General features: G+C 38.5%; 1 protein-coding gene and 1 pseudogene across 1 annotated transcript in view; one reads left to right on the top strand and one right to left on the bottom strand.

The window, feature by feature from the left end:
* The window catches only part of Vmn2r60 (vomeronasal 2, receptor 60), a 79,306-nt gene extending 53,866 nt beyond the window's left edge, over positions 1-25,440 (bottom strand). Inside the window, exons 1-4 of the mRNA NM_001105057.1 lie at positions 25,232-25,440; positions 6,045-6,336; positions 4,829-5,635; positions 785-1,012 (exon numbers count right to left, since the gene is read on the bottom strand). Coding sequence (NP_001098527.1) covers positions 785-1,012; positions 4,829-5,635; positions 6,045-6,336; positions 25,232-25,440 — 1,536 coding nt within the window. The remainder of the gene's footprint in view (positions 1-784; positions 1,013-4,828; positions 5,636-6,044; positions 6,337-25,231) is intronic.
* On the top strand, positions 15,690-16,905 carry Gm2308 (predicted gene 2308; annotated as a pseudogene).
* Positions 25,441-26,523: the final 1,083 nt, after the last annotated feature.

Raw genomic sequence — 26,523 nt, 5'->3', positions numbered from 1 at the left:
ACTGGCTACAGGGGGAACTTTTGTATTGAAAGTGGTTGCTAATGTTGACTGACAACTTTACAGGTCTTCGATTCATCATGGAAGTAAATCATATGCGTCTTCATTAGTAGTTTTACACAGGCACCTACCTGAGATAGAAAGAACCACCACAAAATGAGGGTAAGTATTTTGCAAGACACTATCACACACAGAATGAAAAAGACATACGACTGAGCAGTCACACTTGTTGATCTCTAAGTTTGCTCTAATTCCAGTCTCTGAAAATGTTGTCATCACCTCCTCTGCTTTTAAAATATCCTTTTCCCACAATATAATGAGTGCTCACAGCGTCAGTCAAAATAATCTGTCCTCCCTTTAGTTGCTTTTGTTGGTGATTTACATGAAGTAGCAAGTCAAGCAATACATACCTACAAACACACAAACACACACACACACTTGTCATACAATTATGCCTTTTCAGAGACTAGGAAATTAAAATAACACCTTACCATACTGCAATTTCTTCACCTACGCGACAAAATTAACCTATCAGTATTCCGAGGCAGTAACTAATAGACACTCTATTTTTAAGAAATGTATGTGCATTAACAAAGTTAAAAAATAAACATTTTCATTGATCACAGTCAGAAATGAATAATAGTCTATGTTATCTGTTTTTATATGAAAATCCTTATTGGTAGTTCAATGTTTATTTGTAGTGAGTGAGAGTTTAATGGTCATGACATCCTGAGAATTACCTTAGTTTTTATGAAAGGTTAGAGCAGTAAGAGAAGTCACAACTCACCTTTGTAAACCCTATAGGCCACTGTATCATCTGTTCACATATAGAGAAATGTAGACTGTGCTGAGCACTTAGAGAATAGGTTCCTACTTTCACCTTTAATCCAAGACCACTTGGAAAATTCCAAAAATTAAGAATGTCATACTGTGCATCTAAGTTTCTTCCCCCATGCGTTACTGTGTCTCCTCTCACATGACTTTTCATTATCGTGTTCTTTAGGAAAGGGTGAAGCTAAAAGAAATGCAAAAACATATGCTGTAAAACATAGGAGGTAGTAAAAGATTTTTTTAAAGCACTACAAAGAATCTCATTTGAAACAGCCATGTCCAATGGAAATGGTGAAAGTCATGAAGCCAAAACAGCTGTTTGTCACAGTTCCAGCAAAGGTAAGCCAAATTCTTAGATCACTGTCTTTCTGTTTTTTGGTTTTGGTCTCTGCCTCTTGCATTCTTGGGAACTTTCTGCATTGATTTATTATATGTCTTTTCCTGAGAAAATTATGTCTAAATATTTAGGAAAGTCATAAACTTACTCTTCCTTCTTTTTTTTTTCATGAAATACTTTTCTTTGGTACTATTTGGAAGTCTTCTTTCTGTCCTAGAGGTTGTGAGAAGCAGAGCTATGCACAAAACTAGAATTTTTAAATGAGGCTATGACTCCAGGAACCTTCTTCAGTATCTGGCCCTAAGCAAACCCAAACATTATAGATGAAACAGGTTAAGCTTAGAAATATTTGACAAACACTAACTGTCCAGGAAAACTGGTATCTGACTCTAGAAAATTTTTTAACATTACACTTAGAGCTCTCTGAAAATGTAGTTTAAGCATATGGCATCATATACAATATACCGATGGAGGAATAGAACTCAGTAAATGAGATAGATTTACTAAAATAAACTGTTACTATTTAACACTAGAAATGATAAAATGATATAAATTAACCCATTGCATATTAGTATTTGCTATTCATGAAACAATCAGTTCAGATATTTTCTATTTATCTGGTGTGCTTTAAAACTGCAAATACTGTAAGCTTAAAAGCAGGCTGTCATATAATAAATATGTTTGCTTTTGTGGATACATTCCTTAAATTCATTGAATAGGAGATTTAGGGTATGTCTTAGTCAGGGTTTCCAGAGACATCTCTTGGCCGGCAAGGGAATCCAGGCCCCCCAAATGCAGCTCCTACTAAGCTCGTGGCAAGGTGATCTGGAGCAGCTTCAACACTTGCTGGAAATTATATGGAACCAGCAAGATGAACAAAAACAAACCGATTCATGATTTCCTTGAAGTGGTTTCAAGGGGTGATGTGGGATGCATTTGTGGCCCTATTCCTGATGCCCACTCAGTCCTTGGGAATCTGACTTTCAGCACCCACAGACGGGGAACACACCTCTCATTACTGCTGTGGAAGAAAATCTAGCATATGTTGAGATACTTCTGGAAGGGGGCGCAGATATCACCCTTTGCAATTACAGCAATCAAATGGCACTCCATGGCTAATGGTGACATCCTGAAGCAGCTGGTCTGATAGAAAGATGGAATGGCCTTTTTGGAGATGCAGCTACAATGCCAATTAGATGGTAACAGCATGGAAGGCTGGGATATAGTTCTTCAGAAGGCAGTATATGCTTTGAATCAGCGTTTGATATATGGTACAGTTTCCCCCATAGCCAGGATCCATGGGTCCAGGAATCAAGGGGTGAAAAAGGGAATAGTTCCACTCACTATCACTCCTAGCAACCCTCTAGGAAAATTTTTGCTTCCTGTCCCCATAACTCTAGGTTCTGCTGGCCTAGAAGTTTTGGCTGAAAAGGGGCTGGGGGTGCCCCTACCAGGAGCTACAACAAACTTTCCATTGAACTAGAAGCTCAGACACCCTCCTGGTCATTTTGGGCTTCTAATGCCCTTAAACCAACAGGCTAAAAAAGGAATAACAGTGTTAGGAGGGGTGATAGATCCAGATTACAATGGGGAAATTGGGTTACCTCTTTACAACGGAGGAAAGCAAGATTATGTCTGGAATGTAGGAGATCCCTTAGGGTGTCTCTTAGTACTACCATGTCCTGTGATTAAAGTCAATGGGAAACTACAACAGTCTAATACAAGCAGGATGACAAAGGATGCAGACCCATCAGGAATGAAGGTACGGGTCAATCCTCCAGGAAAAGGACCAAGACCTGCTGAGGTGCTTGCCGAAGGTGAAGGAAATACAAAATGGGTAGTAGAGGAAGGTAGTTATAAATACCAATTAAGGCCACTTAACCAGTTGCAGAAACAAGGATTATAAAGTAATATGAATGCTTCTGTCTTATTTTGCTAACGAATATATTTGTCTTTCTTCCAATTTCTTTAACATCAATTTGTATTTAAGTTGAGACACTAAAAGGATGTTCCCAAGGGACATTGCCCCATTGTAAATTTACAAATGTGCTTGCAATTGTATGAGGGATAGTTATATCATGTTAGGCATATTCACAACCTTGTTATTGTTTCATGTGAACATGAGATATTATTTGTATCAAGTTGACAAGGGTGGATTGTAGTGGCTATTCCTGGTTGTCAACTAGACTATATTTGGAATGAACTACAATCCAGAATTGGAAGGCTCACCAGTGACCCTAATCTGGAGGCTGGGAGATAGAAGTTTCTGATCTGGATCTTGGTATGGAGATCTTGAGGCATAGTGGCTATGGATTCCAGAAGATTAAGACAGGGAGATCTCTGAGTTCAAGATCATCTAGGATTAAAGGTGTGGTGGAACACATCTTTAATCTGGGCAACACCTTCTGCTGGAGACCATATAAGGACATTGGAAGAAGGGACTCTCGCTCTCACTTCTTTGCCTGCTTGCCATGTGGGACTGAGTAACTGCTAGATCCTTGTACTTCCATTCACAGCTACTACTGAACCATAGTTTGGAATTGAACTGCAGACCATAAGTCATCAATAAATTCCTTTACTATATAGAGACTATCCATAAGTTCTGTGACTCTAGAGAACCCTGACTAATACAGGGTAGATAAAAAAATTAAACCTGTTTTATTTGTACTTTCTAACTTTAATTGCTCTTCTAAGTCCAACAATGTAATGAAAAATCAAAACCATGTCTGGAGTCAAAATTATAAAATCTGTATTTCTTGGATTATCATTAGGCTTTCTTTCTTCCCTGGAACCTATATAAATGAAGTACCAAACTGACTGCTAGGTAGACAGAGCCATGTGATTCTCCTGATAACCCTGCCTGGGTCTCCTCTCTCAGTGACACATTATCTTCTCCTGAGGAACCCTAACGACCCACAGTATTGTCCCCTGGCTCTCAAAACATTTCAGTCCATGTGCTAATAAGCATCGGTAAAGGAACTGTCTAAGATGCTGAGTAATGAAAGATACTTGGATTGAAGTACATTAAATTTCAAAAGTCTAATTCTGTATAAGATAAATATTTGAACTAAACACATCTAAGACATCAAGACACCAATTTACATAAATTGAGCTAAATTTTACTTCTTTGGTTAGCTAAACCCACCTATTCAAATTTGGAATATATTTAGAGCTTCTGTCATTAAAAATTGGACCTGAAAGTCTGAAGTACACTTTAAACTGATTCTTCAATTTATTACCTTGTGGTAGTGCTCAAAAGCATTTGACTCTTAAAGATATACTGCTCTATCTGCTTCTCTGACACTATATACAAAAAAAAAAAAACCTCTCAATTTTCACATTGAAGATATTACAAAAACTGAGGCAAATTGTTACATGAATTCAATATTAAATTAAGTATTTTCTTGTTCTTCACACTCCATTTATATAGAATACTTACTTGGGATTTAACATTAATCTCCAGACAGAGAGACAATATTCCCTCTCTTGCTTATTGACAGCATAGTCTAAAACATATGATGCTAAATTTTAATGCCTTAAGAAATAATAAGGGATAGCATTGGAAATGTAATTGAGGAAAATACATAATAAAAATATTTTTTAAAAAAGAAATAGCAAAAATGCCTCATTGCTTACATTATAAAACACAGGAAGTGATACTACCTGCCAGGGGGAGAATGCCATTTCTTCTCCATTGGCATATGGTTGGGTCTGTATTTGTTGAAGATTCATCTCATGGAGACTATAGGCCACAGCATACACAGCATTGTATATATTGTAGCCTTCCTCACTCATGGCTGGGTCAAAAAGGTGTCTTGGAAGTAAATCCAAAGAAGCATTGGGTTGGCAGTTCTCCAAAAGCTGACAATCAAATTTAGAAAATGAGCACTTGAAAAACAAATGCCAAAACTTAGGAAGATAGTTGTCCTCTGGGTATTTGTAAGGATTAACTGTTTGGACAAAATTCATAAACTCAACCATCTCTTCATGGTGGTATGAGAAAATAAGACTCCCATGAAATGACTCTACCATAAAATAATCAGAGTGGCTATCAACATCCCATGAAGAGTTCAAGACCCAGACTTTCCATGTCACTAACAGTTGTGTAATATGTAGCATTAAACCTTGTACAGAAATAATGTCTCCATAAATAACTATGACATTTGCTGATGATTCCTCAATCTTCTCCATACTTTTCCATAATGCATTGGAAAATGCATTCCATGTGCCAGAGATCATTTTCAAAAAGGCTATGCAGATACCATGACTCTCCATATTTTCTCTTAAGTCTGAAAGAATCTGAGTCCCTCTGTGGTCATCTGGGAGGATCAGACCAACCCAGGACCAGCTGAAATGAAGCAACAAAAAGACTATGGCAAATGGCAGAGATGTGTCTTCGGGGGCCATTTGGTAAAGAGAATTAAACTGAGCTCGGTCATTCAAGATAGAATCAAAAGGTCCAAAAGTGAGCTGAAGAGATAACAAAATACATTGGCATCAGACAAAATCCTAGTGTTAAATCTACAGGTAGAAATAGTCAAGATGAAAATGGACTTGCCCTGTAAACCCATTACATTTTTTTTCACAAAAAATACTGACAGGTCTTCAATTATATATTAAATAGTCAAGATGAAAATGGACTTGCCCTGTAAACCCATTACATTTTTTTTCACAAAAAATACTGACAGGTCTTCAATTATATAGCTTATCTTACCCACCTCTACTTTCATTCTAAGTAATGTAGATATAAATGTAATATAAAGTATCTTCATACATTTCTTTGATATGTGATTGACTCCATTGCCGCGATTTTAAATTTACAGACACATAAGGTCAACAAAGGGTACTTGTTTCCTAGGTCCTACATCCCATTCCTCACCTGAGGTATTTTGTAGAGTTGTAGAAATGTTCCAATGTGGGCAGATGCTGACCATGATGGTCCTGTGAGTACAGCAGGTGACGTCCTCTTGTGACCACAGTCACAGTTAGGAAGGGGATGACTTATCCCTGTGCGCCAAAGAAAGGCACTATAAAGAATATTCTTTTCAGTAAATGGAATATTATAGATATCATATCCAATAGTTATATTGGGTAGAAGATCAGGGTTCCTGTTGATCTCTTCAATGGCAAACACCAGGGCCAGAACAAACAGGTAGTTCTTAAATTTATACCTGTATAGATTTTACAAATTACACAGGAAGAAGCCATAGACCATACAACTTTTCTATTTAGCGCAGTGGTTTTATAGTGAAAGTGCCAATGTTTCTATGGAATAATTATTATAATAACTTCTCATGAATGTCTGGAATTAAGGTGGGTGTTTTAAGCAGATGATATTAGTAATATTCCACACTAATTAACTATGGTCTCTGAAATTCTAATTTATCATCATATTGCTTTATTTAACTTTCATGCAGGGAAAAATTCTTTAAAACTGTCAGTGAATAAGGATTAATGTTCTGAAAAACATCATAACACTTGTTTGGGTCTTGGCCTTTCAGTCTCTACAATTTTCAAAGGACAATATATGTAGATCTTATCACCTACATTTCTGTGAAAATATGCACTTTAAAAATAGCACACAATTCATATAAATAATATATTACCACAGGTGCCATTTCTATGATTTTTTTAATGGGGTGGTCTGGAATACACTCTGTAGAACTTGTTGGTATGGAACTAATGAATAACTTCCTGCCTCTGCTACTCAATGGATAGGATTCATTTTTATGAATCTACACCCACATTTTTTCAACTTTGTATGTATTTATGAGGTATATGAGTGTCACTTACATAGAATGAGGTTTTGTGCCATTATAAGTTCATCAGTTTCATGAACCATGAGTGCAAGTCAGAGAAGGATACCCATGGTTACTCCAGACTCTTAGTGGTGTCTATTCATCATTTGTTTAAGTATTGACTTACTGACTTATTTAATTGACTATGACAAAATCTGACAATATAGCCTTGGCTTTCCTGGAACACACTCTGTAAACAAACTTGCCTTCAAAATCATTAAGACATTTTTCCAGTGCTTCGGAGAAGAGAGTGTATCATGTCAACTGATTTCACAGTTCCTTTACTGTTTTCAGCACATAAGCCCGGGACTCTCGCCAGCAAACTTGCAGGGAGTCACCTCTGCCTATTCTATCTTCCATATAATTGTTAGATAACAAGGGTATATTCATGATCTTTGGGAGGTTTGAATTCAGATTCTCAACTTGAAACTAGAGGAATTTACCTTGTTAGGCAACTGTTGGTAATAATATGTTATGAGAAAAAAAATTAGACCTTTGATGATGCCAAAGACACACAAACAAAGAGCATTCCAATTTAGTGTCAAGGTATGTTGTTCCCAAAGCTGTTCCCTTAAGATTGTATTTTGCAAATTTTTCTTCAATTGAATACAAAAATATCTCATAAGACATTTTCACAGTGTATATAAAAAAGCATCATTATGTTTTACATATATACAGGGAAGGAGAATATTTCCCCACTAAACATACATCAAAAGAAAACAAATGGCATCTTTGGATGTAGAAGTTTTCTGCATAATTCTGTCATTTTAGTCACAATTTTTTTAACTTTTGTTTTTGTCCTCTATTTTTCTTCAATTAACGTTTGCATCTCAGATACTTTGCACTTCACCACCACTTTTCTAAAATACCTTTTGCCATTCAAGAAGCACCTGGTATGTCATATCTAACATGCATGACAGGTCAAAGAATATTGTTTTTGTTTTGCCCTCCTCTACAATTCTTTTCTGGGAAGCTTTTGAAATGAATAGATGCCCTGAGGTGTTTCTTTTAAACCAAGTGGAATTTTTCCAATTACATGACACAAAATCAAACAAAAGAACTTGTGTATATCATAATTTAAAACAAATATGTAAGGACACAGTTGTATTTATTAGTATGAAATCATGGCAATCAGAGAACTCATAAAGAGCAGGAGACACTACAAAGACTAAAATAGGAATGCAAAGAGTAGCTATGAATATATTTTAAGTAAAAATGTACTATGCAGGACACTGAGGAAGATGGCAACCCCATGGAAATTCCAGCAGTCTCAACAGACCTGGATCCCTGAGGTATTTCAAACACTGATCCACTAGATACAATAGAGGACTTCCTGGACTGACTGCAGTGAGAGAATATGCACCAACCACTTGAGAGATGTCATGCCCCCACCAGGGAGTGGGGTGGTCTTGTCGGGTGAGAGTGGGGGGTGGGGACATTCTCTTGAAGAGAAGGGGGAGGAGTTATTGGATAGGTTATGGTCATGGGAAAGACCAGGAGGAAATGAGGACTGGACTATAGAAAAGGGTGAAAGAATAATTTAAAAAAATTCTGAAATCAAAACCACTAGTACCAAAATTAACCCACCATGAATATGTAAATAGCAGCGAAATCCCATACAATTAGAATAACAATTCTGAGTCACATTACGATAGTCAAATATCCAGAGAATCCTGGATCCCTCAGAGACTAGTCTGCACAGATGAGAGTGTGGACTACAGAAACTACACAGCTCCTAGGACAGGCAGAAGTGACACCCCTTCTGGGGCAGACACTGTTTCAGGCTCCAGACATACTGGCACCTTCCCTGCCACAGGTGAGGTATCTGCCCCACCTGGGAGGACTTTGCTGGAGAACCTGAGGGAGCCATTTTGATTCCCAGATCCCTCAGAGACTAGTCTGTGCAGGAGAGTGTGGTCTAGAGAAGGTACACAGCTTCTGACACAGGCAGAAGCTACACAGCTTCTGGAACAGGCCTGTTTTGTGCCTTCATCTTCTGCCAGGAGGCAGGTCCAAATACCAGATATCTGTGCACCTTCCCTGCAAGAGGAGACCTTCCCTGCAGAGTGTACTCTGGCCACTGAAACTCAGGAGAGAGATAGTCTCCCAGGTCTGCTGATAAAGGCTAACAGAATCATGGGAGAAACAAGCTCCAATCAGAGAAAACTATAACAACCAACTCCAGAGATTACCAGATGGCAAAAGGCAAATGTAAGAATCTTACTAACAGAAACCAAGACTATTCACCATCATCAGAACCCAGCACTCCCACCTCAGCCAGTCCTGGATACCCTAACACACCCAAAAAGCTAGATTCAGATTAAAAAGCATCTCTCATGATGATGGTAGAGGACATCAAGAAGGACTTTAATAACTGAGTTAAAGAAATACAGGAGAATATTGCTAAAGAGGTAGAAGTCCTTAAAGGAAAACACAAACACACAGGTGATGGAATTGAACAAACCCATACAAGACCTAAAAAGGGAAGTAGACACAATAAATAAAACCCAAAGTGAGACAACGCTGGAGATAGAAACCCTAGGAAAGAAATCTGGAAACATAGATATTAGCATCAGCAACAGAAAACAAGAGATGGAACAGAGAATCTCAGGTGCAGAAGATTCCATAAAGAACATCGGCACAACAATCAAAGAAAACGGAAAATGCAAAAAGATCCTAACTCAAAACATCCAGGAAATCCAGGACACAATGAGGAGACAAACCTACAGATAATAGGAGTAGATGAGAATGAAGATTTTCAACTTAAAGGGCCAGCAAATATCTTCAACAAAATTATAGAAGAAAACTGCCCAAGAAAGAGATGCCCATGAACATACAAAAGGCCTCCAGAACTCAAAATAGACTAAACCAGGAAAGAAATTCCGCCCAACACATAATAATCAGAACAACAAATGCACTAAATAAAGATAGAATATTAAAAGCAGTAAGGGAAAAAGGTCAACTAACATATAAATGCATGCCTATTAGAAATACACCAGACTTTTCACCAGAGACTATGAAAGCCAGAAGAGCCTGGACAGATGTTATACAGACAGTAAGAGAACACAAATGCCAGCTCAAACTACTATACCCAGTCAAACTTTCAACTACCATATATGGAGAAAACAAAGTATTCCGTGACAAAACCAAATTCACACAATATCTTTCCACGAATCCAGCCCTTCAAAGGATAATAACAGAAAAAAACTAATACAAGGACGGACTATGCCCTAGAAAAACCAAGAAAGTAATCCTTCAACAAACCTAAAAGAAGACACCCACAAGAACAGAATGACAACTCTAACAACTAAAATAATAGGAAGAAACAATTACTTTTCCTTAATATCTCTTAATATCAATGGACTCAATTCCCCAATAAAAAGACATAGAATAACAGACTGGCTACACAAACAGGACCTAACATTTTGCTGCTTACAGGAAACCCATCTCAGGGAAAAAGACAGACACTACCTCAGAGTGAAAGGCTGCGAAACTATTTTCCAAGCAAACAGTCTGAAGAAACAAGCTGGACTAGCCATTGTAATGTTGAATAAAATCGACTTCCAACACAAAGTTATCAAAAATGCAAAGAGGGCACTTCAGACTCATCAAAGGTAAAATCTTCTAAGAGGAACTCTCAATTCTGAATATCTATACTCCAAATGAAAGTGCAGCTACATTCATTAAAGAAACTTAAGTAAGCTCAAAGCACACATTGCACCTCACACAACAATAGTGGGAGACTTCAACATCCCACTTTGATCAATGGACAGATCATGGAATCAGAAACTAAACAGGTACACAGTGAAAATAAAAGAAGTTATGAAACAAATGATTTTAACAGATATCTACAGAACATTTTATCATAAAACAAAAGGATATACGTTCTTCTCAGCACCTCATGGAACCTTCTCCAAAATTGACCATATAATTGGTCACAAAACAGGCCTCAACAGATACAAAAATTTTGAAATTTTCCCATGCATCCTATTAGATCACCAAGGAACAAGGATGATCTTCAACAACAACAAAAATAATTACAAAGCCAACATTCATGTTAAAACTGAATAACACTCTCCTCAATGATACCTTGGTCAAGGAATGAATAAGGAAAGAAATTAAAGACTTTTTAGAGTTTAATGAAAACGAAGCCACAGCATACCCAAACTTATGGGACACAAGGCAGCAAATTCACGCAAGAGGAGTAGAAGGCAGGAAATAAACAAACTCAGGGGCGAAATCAACCAAGTGGAAACAAGAAGAACTATTCAAAGAATCAACAACATAGATAAACCCTTAGCAAGACTCACTAGAGGGCACAGGGACAGCATCCTAATTAACAAAATCAGAAATGAAAAGGGAGACATAACAATATATGCTGAAGAAATTCAAAACACCTTCAGATCCTTCTACAAAAGGCTATACTTGACATAACTGGAAAACCTGGATGAAATGTAGAAATTTCTAAACCGATAACCAAGTACCAAGGTTAAATCAGGATCAGACTAATGACCTAAATAGTCCTATATCCTCTAAAGAAATAGAAGCAGTCATTAATAGTCTCCCAACCAATAAAATCCCAGGAACAGATGGATTTAGTGCACAGTTCTATCAGACCTTCAAAGAAGATCTAATTCCAGTTCTTCACAAACTATTCTACAAAATAGAAACAGAAGTTACTCTACCCAATTCATTCTATTAAGCGAAAATTACTCTGATACTTAAACCACAGAAAGACCCCACAAAGATAGAGAACTTCAGATCAATTTCCCGTATGAATATCGATGCAAAAATACTCAATAAAATTCTTGCTAACCGAATCCAAGAACACATCAAAACAATCATCTATCTTGACCAAGTAGGTTTCATCCCAGGGATGCAGGGATGGGTTAATATACGGAAATCCTTCAATGTAATCCACTATACAAACCAACTCAAAGACAAAAAAACACATGATCATCTCGTTAGATGATGAGAAAGCATTTGACAAAATCCAACACCCATTCATGATAAATCCTGGAAAGATCAGGAATTCAAGGTCCATACCTAAACATGATAAAATCAATCTACAGCAAACCAGTAGCCAACATCAAAGTAAATGGTGAGAAGCTGGAAGCAATCCCACTAAAATCAGGGACTAGACAAGGCTGCCCACTTTCTCCCTATCTATTCAACATAGTACTTGAAGTCCTAGGGAAAGCAATCCAATAACAAAAGAAGATCAAGGGGATACATTTTGGAAAGGAACTAGTCAAAATATCACTATTTGCAGATGATATGATAGTGTGTGTGTGTGTGTGTGTGTGTGTGTGTGTGTGTGTGTGTGTGTGTGAGAGACCCTAATAATTCCACCAGAAAATACCTAAACCTCATAAACAGATTCAGTGATGTAGCTTGATATACAATTATCTCAAACGAGTCAGTCCTTTCTCGACACAAAGGATAAACAGGCTGAGAAAGAAATTAGGGAAAGAACACCCTTCACAATAGTCACAAATAATATAAAAATACCTTGGCGTGACTCTAACTAAGGAAGTGAAAGATCTGTATGATAAGAATTTCAAGTTTCTGAAGAAAGAAATCAAAGAAGATCTCAGAAGGTGGAAAGATCTCCCATGCTCATGGATTGGCAGGATCAATATAGTAAAAATGCCAAAAGCAACCTACAGATTCAATGCAATCCCCATCAAAATTCCAAATCAAATCTTCACTAAGTTAGAAAGGGCAATTTGCAAATTCATCTGGAATAACAAAAAACCTTAGATAGCAAAAACTATTCTCAACAATAAAAGAACCTCTGGTAGAATCACCAAGCCTGACCTCAAGCTGTACTACAGAGCAATTGTGATAAAAACTGCATGGTACAGGTATAGCGACAGACAAGTAGACCAGTGGAATAGAATTGAAGACCCAGAAATGAGTCTACACACCTATGGTCACTTGATCTTTGACAAGGGAGCTGAAACCATCCAGTCGAAAAAAGACAGCATTTTCAACAAATGGTGCTGGCACAATTGGTGGTTCTCATGTAGAAGAATGCCAATTGGTACATTTTTATCTCCTTGTACTAAGGTCAAATCTAAGTGGATCAAGGAACTCCACATAAAACCAGAGACAGTGAAAGATACAGAGGAGAAAGTGCGGGAAAGCCTCAAAGATATGGGCTCAGTGGAAAAATTCATGAATAGAACAGCAATGGCTTGGGCTGTAAGATCGAGAGTCGACAAACGGGGTCTTATAAACTTGCAAAGTTTCTCTAAGGCAGAAGACACCATCAATAAGAGAAAAAGGCCCCCAACAGATAGGGAAAGGATCTTTACCAATCCTAAATCAGATAAGGGACTAATATACAATATACATAAAGAACTCAAGAAGGTAGACACCAGAAAATCAAATAATCCTATTAAAAAATGGGGCTCAGAGCTAAACAAAGAATTCTCACCTGAGGCATACTGAATGGCTGAGAAGCACCTGAAAATATGTTCAGCACCCTTAATCATCAGGGAAATGCAAATCAAAACAACCCTGAGATTCTACCTCAAAATAGTAAGAATGGCTAAGATTAAAAATTCAGCAGATGACAGCAGATGCTGGCGAGGATGTGGAGAAAGAGAAACAATTCTCTATTGTTGGTGGGATTTCAACCTTGTACATCCACTCTGGAAATCAGTCTGGAGGTTCCTCAGAAAATTGGACATAGTAGTACAGGAGGATCCTGTAATACCTCTACTGGGCCTATATCCAGAAGATGTTCCAACTGGTCAGAAGGACACATGCTCCACTATGTTCATAGCAGCCTGATTTATAATAGCCAAAAGCTGGAAAGAACCCAGATGTCCTGCAACAGAGGAATGGATACAGAAAATGTGGTACTTTTACACAATGGAGATATTAAAAAGAATGAATTTATGAAATTCCTAGGCAAATGGATGGGCCTGGAGGGTATCATCCTGAGTGAGGTAACCGAATCACAAAATAACTCACATGATATGTACTCACTTATAAGTGGATATTAGCCCAGAAACTTAAAATACCCAAGACACAAGATACAATTTGCAAAACACATGAAACTAAAGAAGAACGAAGACCAAAGTGTGGACACTTTGCCCCCTAGATTTGGGAACAAAGTACCCATAGAAGGAGTTACAGAGACAAAATTTGGAGCTGAGATGAAAGGATGGACTGTGTATAGACTGCTGCACCCAGGAATCCATCCCATAATCAGCCAACAAATGCTGACACCATTGCATACACCAGCAAGATTTTGCTGAAAGGACCCTGATATAGCTGTGTCTTGTGAGGCTATGCTGGTGCCTGGCAAACACAGAAGTGGAGGCTCACAGTCAGCTATTGGTTGGAACACAGGGCCTCCAATGGAGGAGCTAGAGAAATACCCAAGGAGCTAAAGGGATCTGCAACCCTATAGGTGGAACAACAATATGAACTAACCAGTACCCCCGGAGGTCATGTCTCTAGCTGCATATGCAGCAGAAGATGGCCTAGTTGGCCATCATTGGGAAAGAGACCCCTAGGTCTTGCAAACTTTATATTCCTCAGTACAGGGGAACGCCAGTGTCAAGAAGTGGGTGTGAGTGGGTAGGGGAGTGGGGGAAGGGGTATGAGGGACTTTTGGGTTAGCATTTGAAATGTAAATGAAGAAAATACCTAATTAAAAAAGAAAGTCAAATATCAAACATCTTTCATGCTCTTATCTAGAATATTTATCAATTAGACACAAGATAGAATCCTGTAGGACTTGATGGAAAGTCTCCATTTCTGAGAGTACTACATACTTGACTCACAAAACATGGAGAAGTCACACAGTTACTCACCTACTTTATTGCTCCTAGCTACATTTCATAGTGCTGAAAGATGCTATGCATGCTACCAAGTAAAATAAAATAATCATGTTTCTCATCGGCCTATAAACCATGAGGTAAATAGTAATGACTGGGTTTATCTCATGTGTTGTCTGGTATTAAAATGGGCACACATATTACAGTTGGATGCAATCTTTGTCTGATTTAATATAAGATTCACTCCATAGAATAGAAAACATGCATTGCACTATGAAAATGTCAAAACTTTGTGGTAAGACAAGTCATAGCTCTACAGGGATAACTTAATTCTCTTATTATGCTTTAGCAAAATCAGCAACTAATGACTTATTAATGTACCCATCAATTAGTGCATCCATCAACCCTCCTCATAAATATTTTTTATAGTAAATGATAAATAATATATAAATTATGTTACACATAATAATAGAATATGTAATGCTAATCCATAAATGGGTTAGATATCATACTCCTCCCAACAAGGCTGAGTAATCATGGCAGAAAAGAAGTGGGAAGATTGTAAAGACCAAAGCTTGTGGATAACCACAAGGAAAGAATATTTTCAGTCCACAAGAGTTGCACATTTGAACCCAGCATCATTATGATAGCACATTGAAGACCATGTGTGCTCAGACAAGAGAAAATATCACCATGGAGGATGTAGGCATGAAATGTCTCCATAAGCCAAGATGCTATTAAGATTTGATAGTTATTGGGTGAGAGATAGTCAATTACTTCACTGTTGTGACTACGAGGAAGTCAACCACATTCAAAGCAAAGTTCCAGTGACAATAGTACTCATAGAACATAAACTGTACTTGACTCAAAAAAAAAAAAAAAGGCTCCTCCCTGTTCCAGAGACAGCCGCATCTTCTTGTGCAGTGCCAGCCTCATCCCGTAGACAAAATGGTGAAGGTCGGTGTGAACGGATTTGGCCGTATTGGGCGCCTGGTCACCAGGGCTGCCATCTGCAGTGGCAAAGTGGAGATTGTTGCCATCAACGACCCCTTCATTGACCTCAACTACATGGTCTACATGTTCCAGTATGATTCCACCCACGGCAAGTTCAACGGCACAGTCAAGGCCGAGAATGGGAAGCTTGTCATCAACGGGAAGCCCATCACCATCTTCCAGGAGCGAGGCCCCACTAACATCAAATGGGGTGAGGCCGGTGCTGAGTATGTCGTGGAGTCTACTGGTGTCTTCACCACCATGGAGAAGGCCAGGGCCCACTTGAAGGGTGGAGCCAAAAGTGTCATCATCTCTGCCCCTTCTGCCGATGCCCCCATGTTTGTGATGGGTGTGAACCACGAGAAATATGACAACTCACTCAAGATTGTCAGCAATGCATCCTGCACCACCAACTGCTTAGCCCCCCTGGCCAAGGTCATCCATGACAACTTTGGCATTGTGGAAGGGCTCATGACCACGGTCCATGCCATCACTGCCACCCAGAAGACTGTGGATGGCCCCTCTGGAAAGCTGTGGCATGATGGCCGTGGGGCTGCCCAGAACATCATCCCTGCATCCACACTGGTGCTGCCAAGGCTGTGGGCAAGGTCATCTCAGAGCTGAACGGGAAGCTCACTGGCATGGCCTTCTGTGTTCCTACCCCCAATGTGTCCGTCGTGGATCTGACGTGCCGCCTGGAGAAACCTGCCAAGTATGATGACATCAAGAAGGTGGTGAAGCAGGCATCTGAGGGCCCACTGAAGGGCATCATGGGCTACACTGAGGACCAGGTTGTCTCCTGCGACTTCAACAGCAACTCCCACTCTTCCACCTTCGATGTCGGGGCTGGCATTGCTCTCAATGACAACTTTGTCAAGCTCATTTCCTGGTATGACAATGAATATGGCTACAGCAACAGGGTGGTGGACCTCATGGCCTACATGGCCTCCAAGGAGTAAGAAACCCTGGACCACCCACCCCAGCAAGGACACTGAGCAAGAGAGAGGCCCTATCCCAACTCGGCCCCCAACACTGAGCATCTCCCTCACAATTTCCATCCCAGACCCCCATAATAACAGGAGGGGCCTAGGGAGCCCCCCTACTCTCTTGAATACATACCATCAATAAAGTTCACTGCACCCACAAAAAAAAAGAAAAACAAACAAACAAAAACAAAACAAAAAAAAAACGTAACAAGTTACTTTGGTAAGAAAATAAGGGTCAAAAGAGGGGATGAGAGGATGGAGTGGTGTGGGAGAATATGGTCAAAATTTTTTTTGTGAGACCAGTAAAGATTAAATGCTTTTTGAGGCAAAAATAAAAATTTAAAAAGTATATCTAATGGAGGGGCAGTTTGTCAGAATTGTGAGAAACAAGAAAAATAAAAATAATTTTTGTCAGTAGACAGTATATATTTAAATGTATACATATATAAATATGATATGTATAATTTTGACAATTTCATACATGTAAGCAAAGGCTTACAAACACATTATCCCATGCACTCACCACTACATATTTCATGATGAAGCAGCATGATCCAAGGTTAGCAATGATAAGAAGATAGGATCATTATTTCAAAGATTTATTTTAGATTCATATTTTGAGAAATCACAGTTTGTTATAAATATGTACCATTCATATATGATAATTAAAACAGTTTAAGTGCAATACAGTTTACTTGACACTTTATCTTTCTTTTCATTCAATGAGTTTAAATTCTCCATGATATAGATTGTTAAACATTTTTTAGTATATTTAAAGTATCTGTGTGTTTATGAACATGTGCAATATCTTCATTTTCTTATAATGACCAGATCTATTTTTCTTTTTCTCTCCTTTTGCTTTTTTTCTTCCCGTATTACTACCCATAGGGATCCAAGCTTGTTGTCTCTTTGTCTCTGTGTCTTTTTCTTATGTGTTTGTTTGTGTGTTTAGAAAACAAGCAGGAAAATTGTTAAAGGAATCAAAGAGTTATTGCAAAAAACAGGGAACCTGGATTTGATGGCACACACCATTAATGCCACTGCTCAAGAGTCAAAAGCAGATTTCAAGGCCAGTTGGTGTACATAGAGAGTTTCAGGACACCCAAGGCTACACAAGAAACCCATGTCTCAAGCAAGGAAAGAAAGAAGAAAGAAGCAGAGAAGGGTGGAGATGTTTCACTGGGAATAGTAGTACATGCCTTCATTCCCAGCACTTGTGGGGCAGAGGCACACAGATCTCTGCTAGCCTTGTCTACAAAGTAAGTTTTAGGACTGCTGGGCTATATGAGTTAGAGAATCTCTGTGTGAAAAGAAAAAAGAAAAACAGTAAAACAGTGAAATTACATATGAAACAACCCCCACACCACCCAACTCCCCATACACTACTATTTTTAAGGGTAAACGAAAGGGTTTGGTTGGAGTTATTATTTTTGGATGAAACACCATGACCAAAAACAAAGTAAAAAGAAAAAGATAATTTTTTTCAGAAGTAGATGCTCACAGTCATTTATATGATGGAACACAGGGCCCCCAATGGAGGAACTAGAGGAAGTACCCAAGGAGCTGAAGGGTTCTGCAACCCTATAGGTGGAACAGCAATGTGAACTAACCAGTACCCCCAGAGCTCGTGATTCTAGCTGCATATGTAGCAGAAGATGGCCTAGTCAGCCATCATTGGGAAGAAAGAGGCCCCTAGGTCTTGCAGACTTTATATGCCCCAGTACAGGGGCACACCAGGGCCAAGAAGTGGGAGTGGGTGGGTTGGGGAGCGGGATTGGGGGAGACCAAAAGCAAGATGGGGAGGAAAAGTTTTGCTAGGCGAATATCTATACATAATAATCCACCACTAAAAGACATCTGGACAGAATATGAAACTAGGCCAAAATCTGAATTCAGGAGATGATAAAGAGTTCATAGTGGGGTTCAACTTACTGGCTTGCTCATAATGTATTTCTCATCCTATTTCCTTATAGAGTTTATGATTACCAACTTCAGAATGGCTTCAAGCACAATGGGCTAAGCCAATTACAGGCTTTCCTACAATCCACTCTTATGGGGACATTTTTTTAAGCTGATGTTCCCAGTTTCAGATGACTTTAGCATATCTCATGTTGATAGAAAATATTGCAACATATTTAGCTTATACTTCTTCTTGCTGTTAATTATTGGAGAAAGTCAGGACAGGTACTCAAGTAGGGCAGGACCCTGCACACAAGGCACACAGGAGCTGATCCACTGGTCATTCAGCAATGCTGTTTATTGGTTTGCTCACTGTGGCTTGCTCAGTCTGCTTTCTTATGGAAAACAAGAACACAGGTACAAAAGTGACATCTCACCACAATGGAATGGACCTTCCCACAACAAGGAATGATTAAGAAAATACCCTATAAGCCTGACTATTCCCTGTTCTTATTGAGGAAGTTACTCGATAGTCTTCCTCCTCTATAATGACTCTGGGTAGTTTCAAGTTGACATAAAACTAAACATCCCACCAAGAAACAGGTACTCAAGTAGGGCAGGACCCTGCACACAAGGCACACAGGAGCTGATCCACTGGTCATTCAGCAATGCTGTTTATTGGTTTGCTCACTGTGGCTTGCTCAGTCTGCTTTCTTATGGAAAACAAGAACACAGGTACAAAAGTGACATCTCACCACAATGGAATGGACCTTCCCACAACAAGGAATGATTAAGAAAATACCCTATAAGCCTGACTATTTCCTGTTCTTATTGAGGAAGTTACTCGATAGTCTTCCTCCTCTATAATGACTCTGGGTAGTTTCAAGTTGACATAAAACTAAACATCCCACCAAGAAATATGAGATTAAACTTTCTAGACCTGTTTTAGACAATATGAAAATAAAACCAGATACACTGAGAATTATAGAGGAAAAGTTGGGAAGAGCATTGAACACAGGGGCACAGGGGTAATTTTCCTGAGCAGAACATCAATGGCTTATGCCATTGATCAAGAACTGACAAATATAACTCATAAAATTGCAAAGCTTCTGAAAAGCAAAGGACACTGTCAATAGGACAAAACAACAACCAATAGATAGGAAAAAATCTTTCCCATTTCTACAGCCAATAGAGGGATAATATACAATATATATAAAGAACTCAAGAAGTTAGACTCCAGAGAATCAAATAACCCTATTTAAAAATGGGATAAAGTGCTAAACAAAGAATTTTCAACTGAGGAATATCAAATGTCTGAAAAGCACCTAAAGAAATGTTCAACATCCTTAAGTCATCAGGGAAATGCAAATCAAAACAACCCTGAGATCCTACCTCACATCAGTCAGAATGGCTAAGGTCAAAAACACCGGTGACAGCAGATGCTGGCAATGATGTGGAGAAAGAGAACACTCCTATTTTGCGGGTATGATTGCAAACTGGTACAACCACTCTGGAAATCAGTTTGGCAGTTCCTCATAAAATTGGTCATAGCACTACCATATATCCAGGAATGGTATAGTAGAGCATCCAACTATACCATTCCTGGGCATATACACAGAATATGCTTCAACATGCAATAAGGACACATGACCCACTATGTTCATAGTAGCCTTATTTATAATACCCAGAAGCTGGAAAGAACCCAAATGTTCTTCAACATAGGAATGGATACAGAAAACGTGGTACATTTCTATAATAGAGTACTAATCAGCTATTAAAATGATGAATTCATGAAATTCTTAGGTAAATGGATGGAACTAGAAAATATTATTCTGAATGAAGTCACAAAACCACAAAAGAACACACATGGTATGTACTCACTGATGAATGGATATTACCTCAAAGGCTCCAAACATTCTAGAAAAAATTCATGGACTACATTGTACTGGCTGGTTTTGTGTCAACTTGACACAGCTGGAGTTACCACAGAGAAAGGAGCTTCAGTTGAGGAAATGCTTCCATGAGATCCAACTGTAAGGCATTTTCTCAATTAGTGATCAAGGGGGAAAGGCCCCTTGTGGGTGGGACCATCTCTGGGCTGGTAGTCTTGGGTTCTATAAGAGAGCAGGCTGAGCAAGCCAGGTGAGGCAAGCCAGTAAAGAACATCCCTCCATGGCCTCTGCATCAGCTCCTGCTTCCTGACCTGCTTGAGTTCCAGTCCTGGCTTTCTTGGTGATGAACAGCAGAATGGAAGTGTAAGCCGAATAAACCCTTTCCTCCCCAACTTGTTTCTTGGTCATGATGTTTGTGCAGGAATAGAAACCCTGACTAAGACAAATTGGTACCAGCGGAGTGGGGTATTCGTGTGACAACCTGACCATGTTTTGGGGAGGACTGTGGAAGGACTTTGGAACTTTGGGCTTGAAGATCCATCCGTTGTTAAAAGCTCTGCCGGATGTTGTGTAGGAGCTTGGAAGATAACGTTGAGAACACTGCAGAAGATGGAGGTCTGGTTTGTAAAATTTCAGAGGGAAAATTTAAGACTCTTTTCAGGGCCATTGCTGTTTTGATTGTGAAGATTCTGTGTAGTTCTGGTTAGCTGGGGCTGAAGAATCAGCTGTGATTAACAAGATACCAGAACTACCAAAGCAAAAACTTTGCATTACTGGGACTATTGATGCTGGTTAGCTGGAGCTAAGAAATTAGTGGTGATTAAGAAGAGACCAGCATCATTGAGGTGACATCTTCTGGGAAGTGTTTTCTGAAAGCACAAAGAGGCTGTGTTCCAGATATGGCCAAGGTTGTACTCCTGCTGCAGTGGGACTTGGTAATATGTAAGGGTCACCCAGGTGGTACTGGTTTTGAAGGCATGAAGGGGTCATGTAAAGCAGCTGAGGCTTGGCACTGTGAGAGGCCATGGAAGGCCATTGGTGAAGGTGCAGCCGCAGTTGCAATTGAAGGCCCAGGACTGAAGGGGTCATGCAGTGTTTTGGAGATGCCAGTACCATGAGATGACCACCAAGAGCCGCAGCAGCAGTGGAGTACAGGCATCTGGAGCCTAGAGGATGATGGGTGTGCTACAAAGGGCATGGCTGGAGAAGTGACCCAAGCCCTTGGAGGAGCCCAGAAGATCGTAAGTTGGATCCCAGACATTGGACGGTTGGAGATTGACTTTTGCTTTTGATTGTGGCTGTGCCCTGATATTTTCCCTCTTGAAGGAAGAAACTGTTTTAGTGGAGCCCACAGTTAAGAGATTTTTAATTGTAAAAAGACTTTGGATTTTAGAAGATATTGCACATTTTAAAGGGATTGACTTTTAATATGTAAAGACTGTGGGACTTTTAAAGTCGTTTAGATCTTGGGGATGAATAAGAAATTAAGGATTGAGGCTTACTAGTGATGTGTTTGTGTGTCAAGTTGACAAGGGGTCAATTGTACTGGCTGGTTTTGTGTCAACTTGACACAGCTGGAGTTACCACAGAGAAAGGAGCTTCAGTTGAGGAAATGCTTCCATGAGATCCAACTGTAAGGCATTTTCTCAATTAGTGATCAAGGGGGAAAGGCCCCTTGTGTGTGGGACCATCTCTGGGCTGGTAGTCTTGGGTTCTATAAGAGAGCAGGCTGAGCAAGCCAGGTGAGGCAAGCCAGTAAAGAACATCCCTCCATGGCCTCTGCATCAGCTCCTGCTTCCTGACCTGCTTGAGTTCCAGTCCTGGCTTCCTTGGTGATGAACAGCAGAATGGAAGTGTAAGCCGAATAAACCTTTTCCTCCCCAACTTGTTTCTTGGTCATGATGTTTGTACAGGAATAGAAACCCTGACTAAGACATACATGAAGCTCAAAAAAAAAAAAAAAAAAAAAAAAAAAAAAAAAAAAAAAGGAAGACCAAAGTGTGTGTACTTTGGTCTTTATTAGAAGGAAATCAAAATACTCACAGGAGCAAATATGAAGATAAAGTGTATAGCAGAGAATGAAGGAAAGGCCATCCAGAGACTGTCCCACCTGGGAATTCATCCCATATACAGTTACCAAACCCAGACACTATTGTGGATGCCAAGAAGTGCATGGTAACAGGAGCCTAATATAGCTGTCTCCTCAGAGGCCCTGCCAGAGCCTTACAAATACAAAGATGGATGCTCACAGCCAACCATTGGACTGAGTGTGGGGTCCCCAATAGAGGACTTAGAGAAAGGACCTCAGGATTTGAAGTGGTTTGCAACCCCATCAGAAGAACAATATCATCCAGTACACCAGAACTCCCAGGGTCTAAGCCATCAACCAAGGAATACAAATGACTCCAGCTACATATGTACCAGATTATGGCCTTGTTAGGTATCAATGGGAGGAGAGGTCCTTGGTCCTAAAAATGCTCAATAGATTCCCCAGTGTAGAGGAATCAACGGTGGGGAGGTTGGAGTGTGTATATGAGTAGAAGAACACCCTCATAGAAGCAGGTGGAGGGAGGATGGAACAGGGGCCTTCCAGGAGGGGGGAAATCAGGAAAGGGACTCACTTTTGAAATTTAAATTAAGAAAACATCCAATAAAAAAAGAAATTGGTAATAATAGTTAAATAAGGGTATAAGCTAATGATACTCAAAAATGATTTTAATAAGTGGTTACTTACTAGATTCTTATTAGAATAATGATAGAGAATATAACAGTTCAATAATTTCTTCATCTGTTAATTTAAAAGAAAATTAACCTACAAAGGCCTAGATATTTTCTTCATCTATTACTATAATCTTCATCTATTTCTGCAAGTGATAATTTGAGGTAAATGGTAGAAAAATCTCCACAGTGTTGACAATGACTGCTATCAACACTCACCTAAGCAAACCATGATAAAATCTCTTAAATCAGAGAATGTGATACACACTTAAATTGCTGTTTGTGTATGTGTTTCCAGCTATGCTGGAAACAACCTTTGTATATCAGAGTTTTTTTATTAATTGTCCAGAGGAAGGGAGACCTAGAAAATACAACCCAAGTGCCAGTTAAAGTGTAAAGTGTAGATGACAAAATATCACTGAATTCAATAAAGTAGACACCACATTGATACTTCTCAGAAAATGAACACAGCCCAAATACATGATAGACCTCCTTAAAAAGATTTAGAGTATATTCAATGACCATTGTAACTGTGTATGAAGGAAAGATCACAGGGCTGCAATTCACGGATATAGAGACCTCAATTATAATGTCACAGGCAAGAGTGGAGAAATGTACTCAGGATAAAGATATATTTAGGGGTAGAACTATTTTCACTGCTAATACATGGAAGGATAAAATGGACAAATCAATCTTGGATCACTTTTAGACACCAGAGCAATGTCCTAGAAAACTTCCAGCAACTCCATTTTTCTATTCTTTTACTTGGGAAAATATAACACAAATATGAGTGTATGCAGAAAAACATGTCTGTGAATTTGATAAGACAAGATCGTTAATATTTAATAGTGAAAATACCCTTTTCTAGTAATGGACATGTTTGATTTTACTTTTGATTATATAAACTTAGACTATAAAAATAAACTTTATAAAAATATAGTTTTTACTTCTGAACATATTTCTTTGTCTGCTGTCTTTGATCTATTTTACTAAACACCACACCAAGGATTTAACAATTACACAGCAATGTCACACTGAGCACAATTCACATTCATAAGTATGTTTTCTTCCTGTCTTCTTATCCATTATCTTCCTACTGATTTTCTCATATGTTCACAGATATTGACAAGATCTATTTTCTACATCATGCTCTTTTACCATTGATCCATAGAGATTCCAGATATAAACTTTGTATAAGTACACTCTATCTCTTCTGTAAAAAGAAAGAACTTAATACTTGTCATTACTTTCCTAAGAAATCAGACTTTTGTGAAGCTATTTTTTAATATTGCAAATTTCAAAAAACTCTAACAATGCTCTGAAGTGGCCATCCTGCAAGATAGTGTATTTTAGGAGCACATACACATAAAGGAGGGAAAACACTAGAAACATATGGGAAGCAGATAAAATTTTTACATCTGTCTGAGAGTTAAAAAGTTTAGGACAACACACACACACAAAATACAATTAAGTGAAAAAAGAAAGAAAAATAGAAAAAGACGTGTATAGATCAGAAAGTGCTTACAAATTTTAATGGCGACAGCCTTCCTCTAAAATCAGCTGTGTATAAAATAGTCAGGATATGTCACTCTAGCAACATTATAGGCAGTCAGGTGTCTCTTCACTCAGTTACATGATCTCTTCCCTCAAGAGTATATCTGGACTTCAAGAAAACCCCGAAGTTCATGGTCATACTTAGATTAACTTATCCATACTCTGAAATTATAACACTTAAAATATTCAAATAATCTTGTGTTACACACATGGTACACAAAAGATAATGGATATTGAATAACAACGAGGAAAACAAAAATTAATAACATAAAATATCACTTTTCCTTTTAAAGAGGAAAAGAAGTACAAAAAAACACTTGAGGAGATTTGAGAAAGGAAAAAGGATTGTGAAAAAATAAGGGAAGTTTTAACACCTATATCTAATAAATCATAAGGATTCTGAATTCTTAGAATTAATAATTGTACTTACTGTATATGATAGTCTTGAAAATTATATGGAAAAGATTGATCAGTAAGTGTGTTGCCTGTGTACAAAATATGAAGAGGGAAAAGTGCACCAATTGTCACATCTCCTTCATGGTAAAAATAATCATTGCTTTTTACATAGCATTCATTGTCAGTAAAGGCACACATAAAAATGGGAAAATACAGGAACACAAAGGTAAAAATCCGGAACATCCTATTAACATGTATATCTGCCCATCCAAAGAACAGATGGAGACATATCCAATGACGCCCAATAGGTATATATTTAGTTCACAGGCTTGTGAACATTTTGTGCCTCTGACTGTTAATGAGTGCTGCTGTCACATTATTCACCCAAAAGTTCTTCAGGACACTTCCTCCACTATCAATGAGAGTTGTGGAACTTTCTTTTTCCCTTAGGCTCTGCATCTGAGGCCCTGTGTTCTGCTTAAAAACAAGTCGGAAAATATGTTTTGAATCTTCTCTAGCCAGAGGCACCATGATTTCAGCCAAAAAGACAACAGGAGCTAAAGTATCAACTTCCTGACTGGGATGTTTTGGCCAAGTTTGAAACTTTTAGTAAAGAATTTTGACTAAGGAAATCATGGTCCCTCAGAGGTTGCAATAGTAGATGAATTGGAAGAAGGCCTGAAAATGTCCATTCTCATGATTCACAGGATAAATCAGTGGGCCATGCTATCACAAATAAAAGACAACTTTTGGATTTTACTCTTCCTAGTTACTGTTTCTTGTCTCAGAAATTTCTTCTATGATATATCTTTACTCACAGAAAAATATGATATTTGAACCCAACACAACCAGTTTGTTTCTTACTTTGGAAAAGCCAATAGTCCTGTTGCATTTCTCACTTCCAAATTATCTACTTAATTTCAATGAAAAATAAAAATCAAGTCTCCTGTTTATTTTCTAATTTGAACTTCTCTACTCTTACTCTTTTCTTCAATCCAAGATTAATATTTGAGTAGAAATGTCATTGTGATCACTCCCTTCATCTAGAGCAGTATGATCATCCACTGCTTACTATGCTTTGAAAACAATAAGGCATTTTTCCATCTATATAAAATGTAAATTTAAAGGCACCACTGTGTGTCCTTTCACCTAAGATACTGAAGGAAATGACCTTGAATGAGGCTCTATATTTAGCCACCAGAAGTTGAGGACAGTGAATATACTATATATTTTGATACTGTAGTGAAAGTATGCTCCCCAATAAGTTTGCGTGGCTACACAAGAATGGGAGAATAGAGTGAATAAAAATCCCAAATGAAGCAAAAA

Source organism: Mus musculus, chromosome 7 (assembly GCF_000001635.26).
Source record: "Mus musculus strain C57BL/6J chromosome 7, GRCm38.p6 C57BL/6J".
NCBI lineage: Eukaryota > Metazoa > Chordata > Mammalia > Rodentia > Muridae > Mus > Mus musculus.
This window is presented reverse-complemented; position numbering and strand designations above follow the sequence as displayed.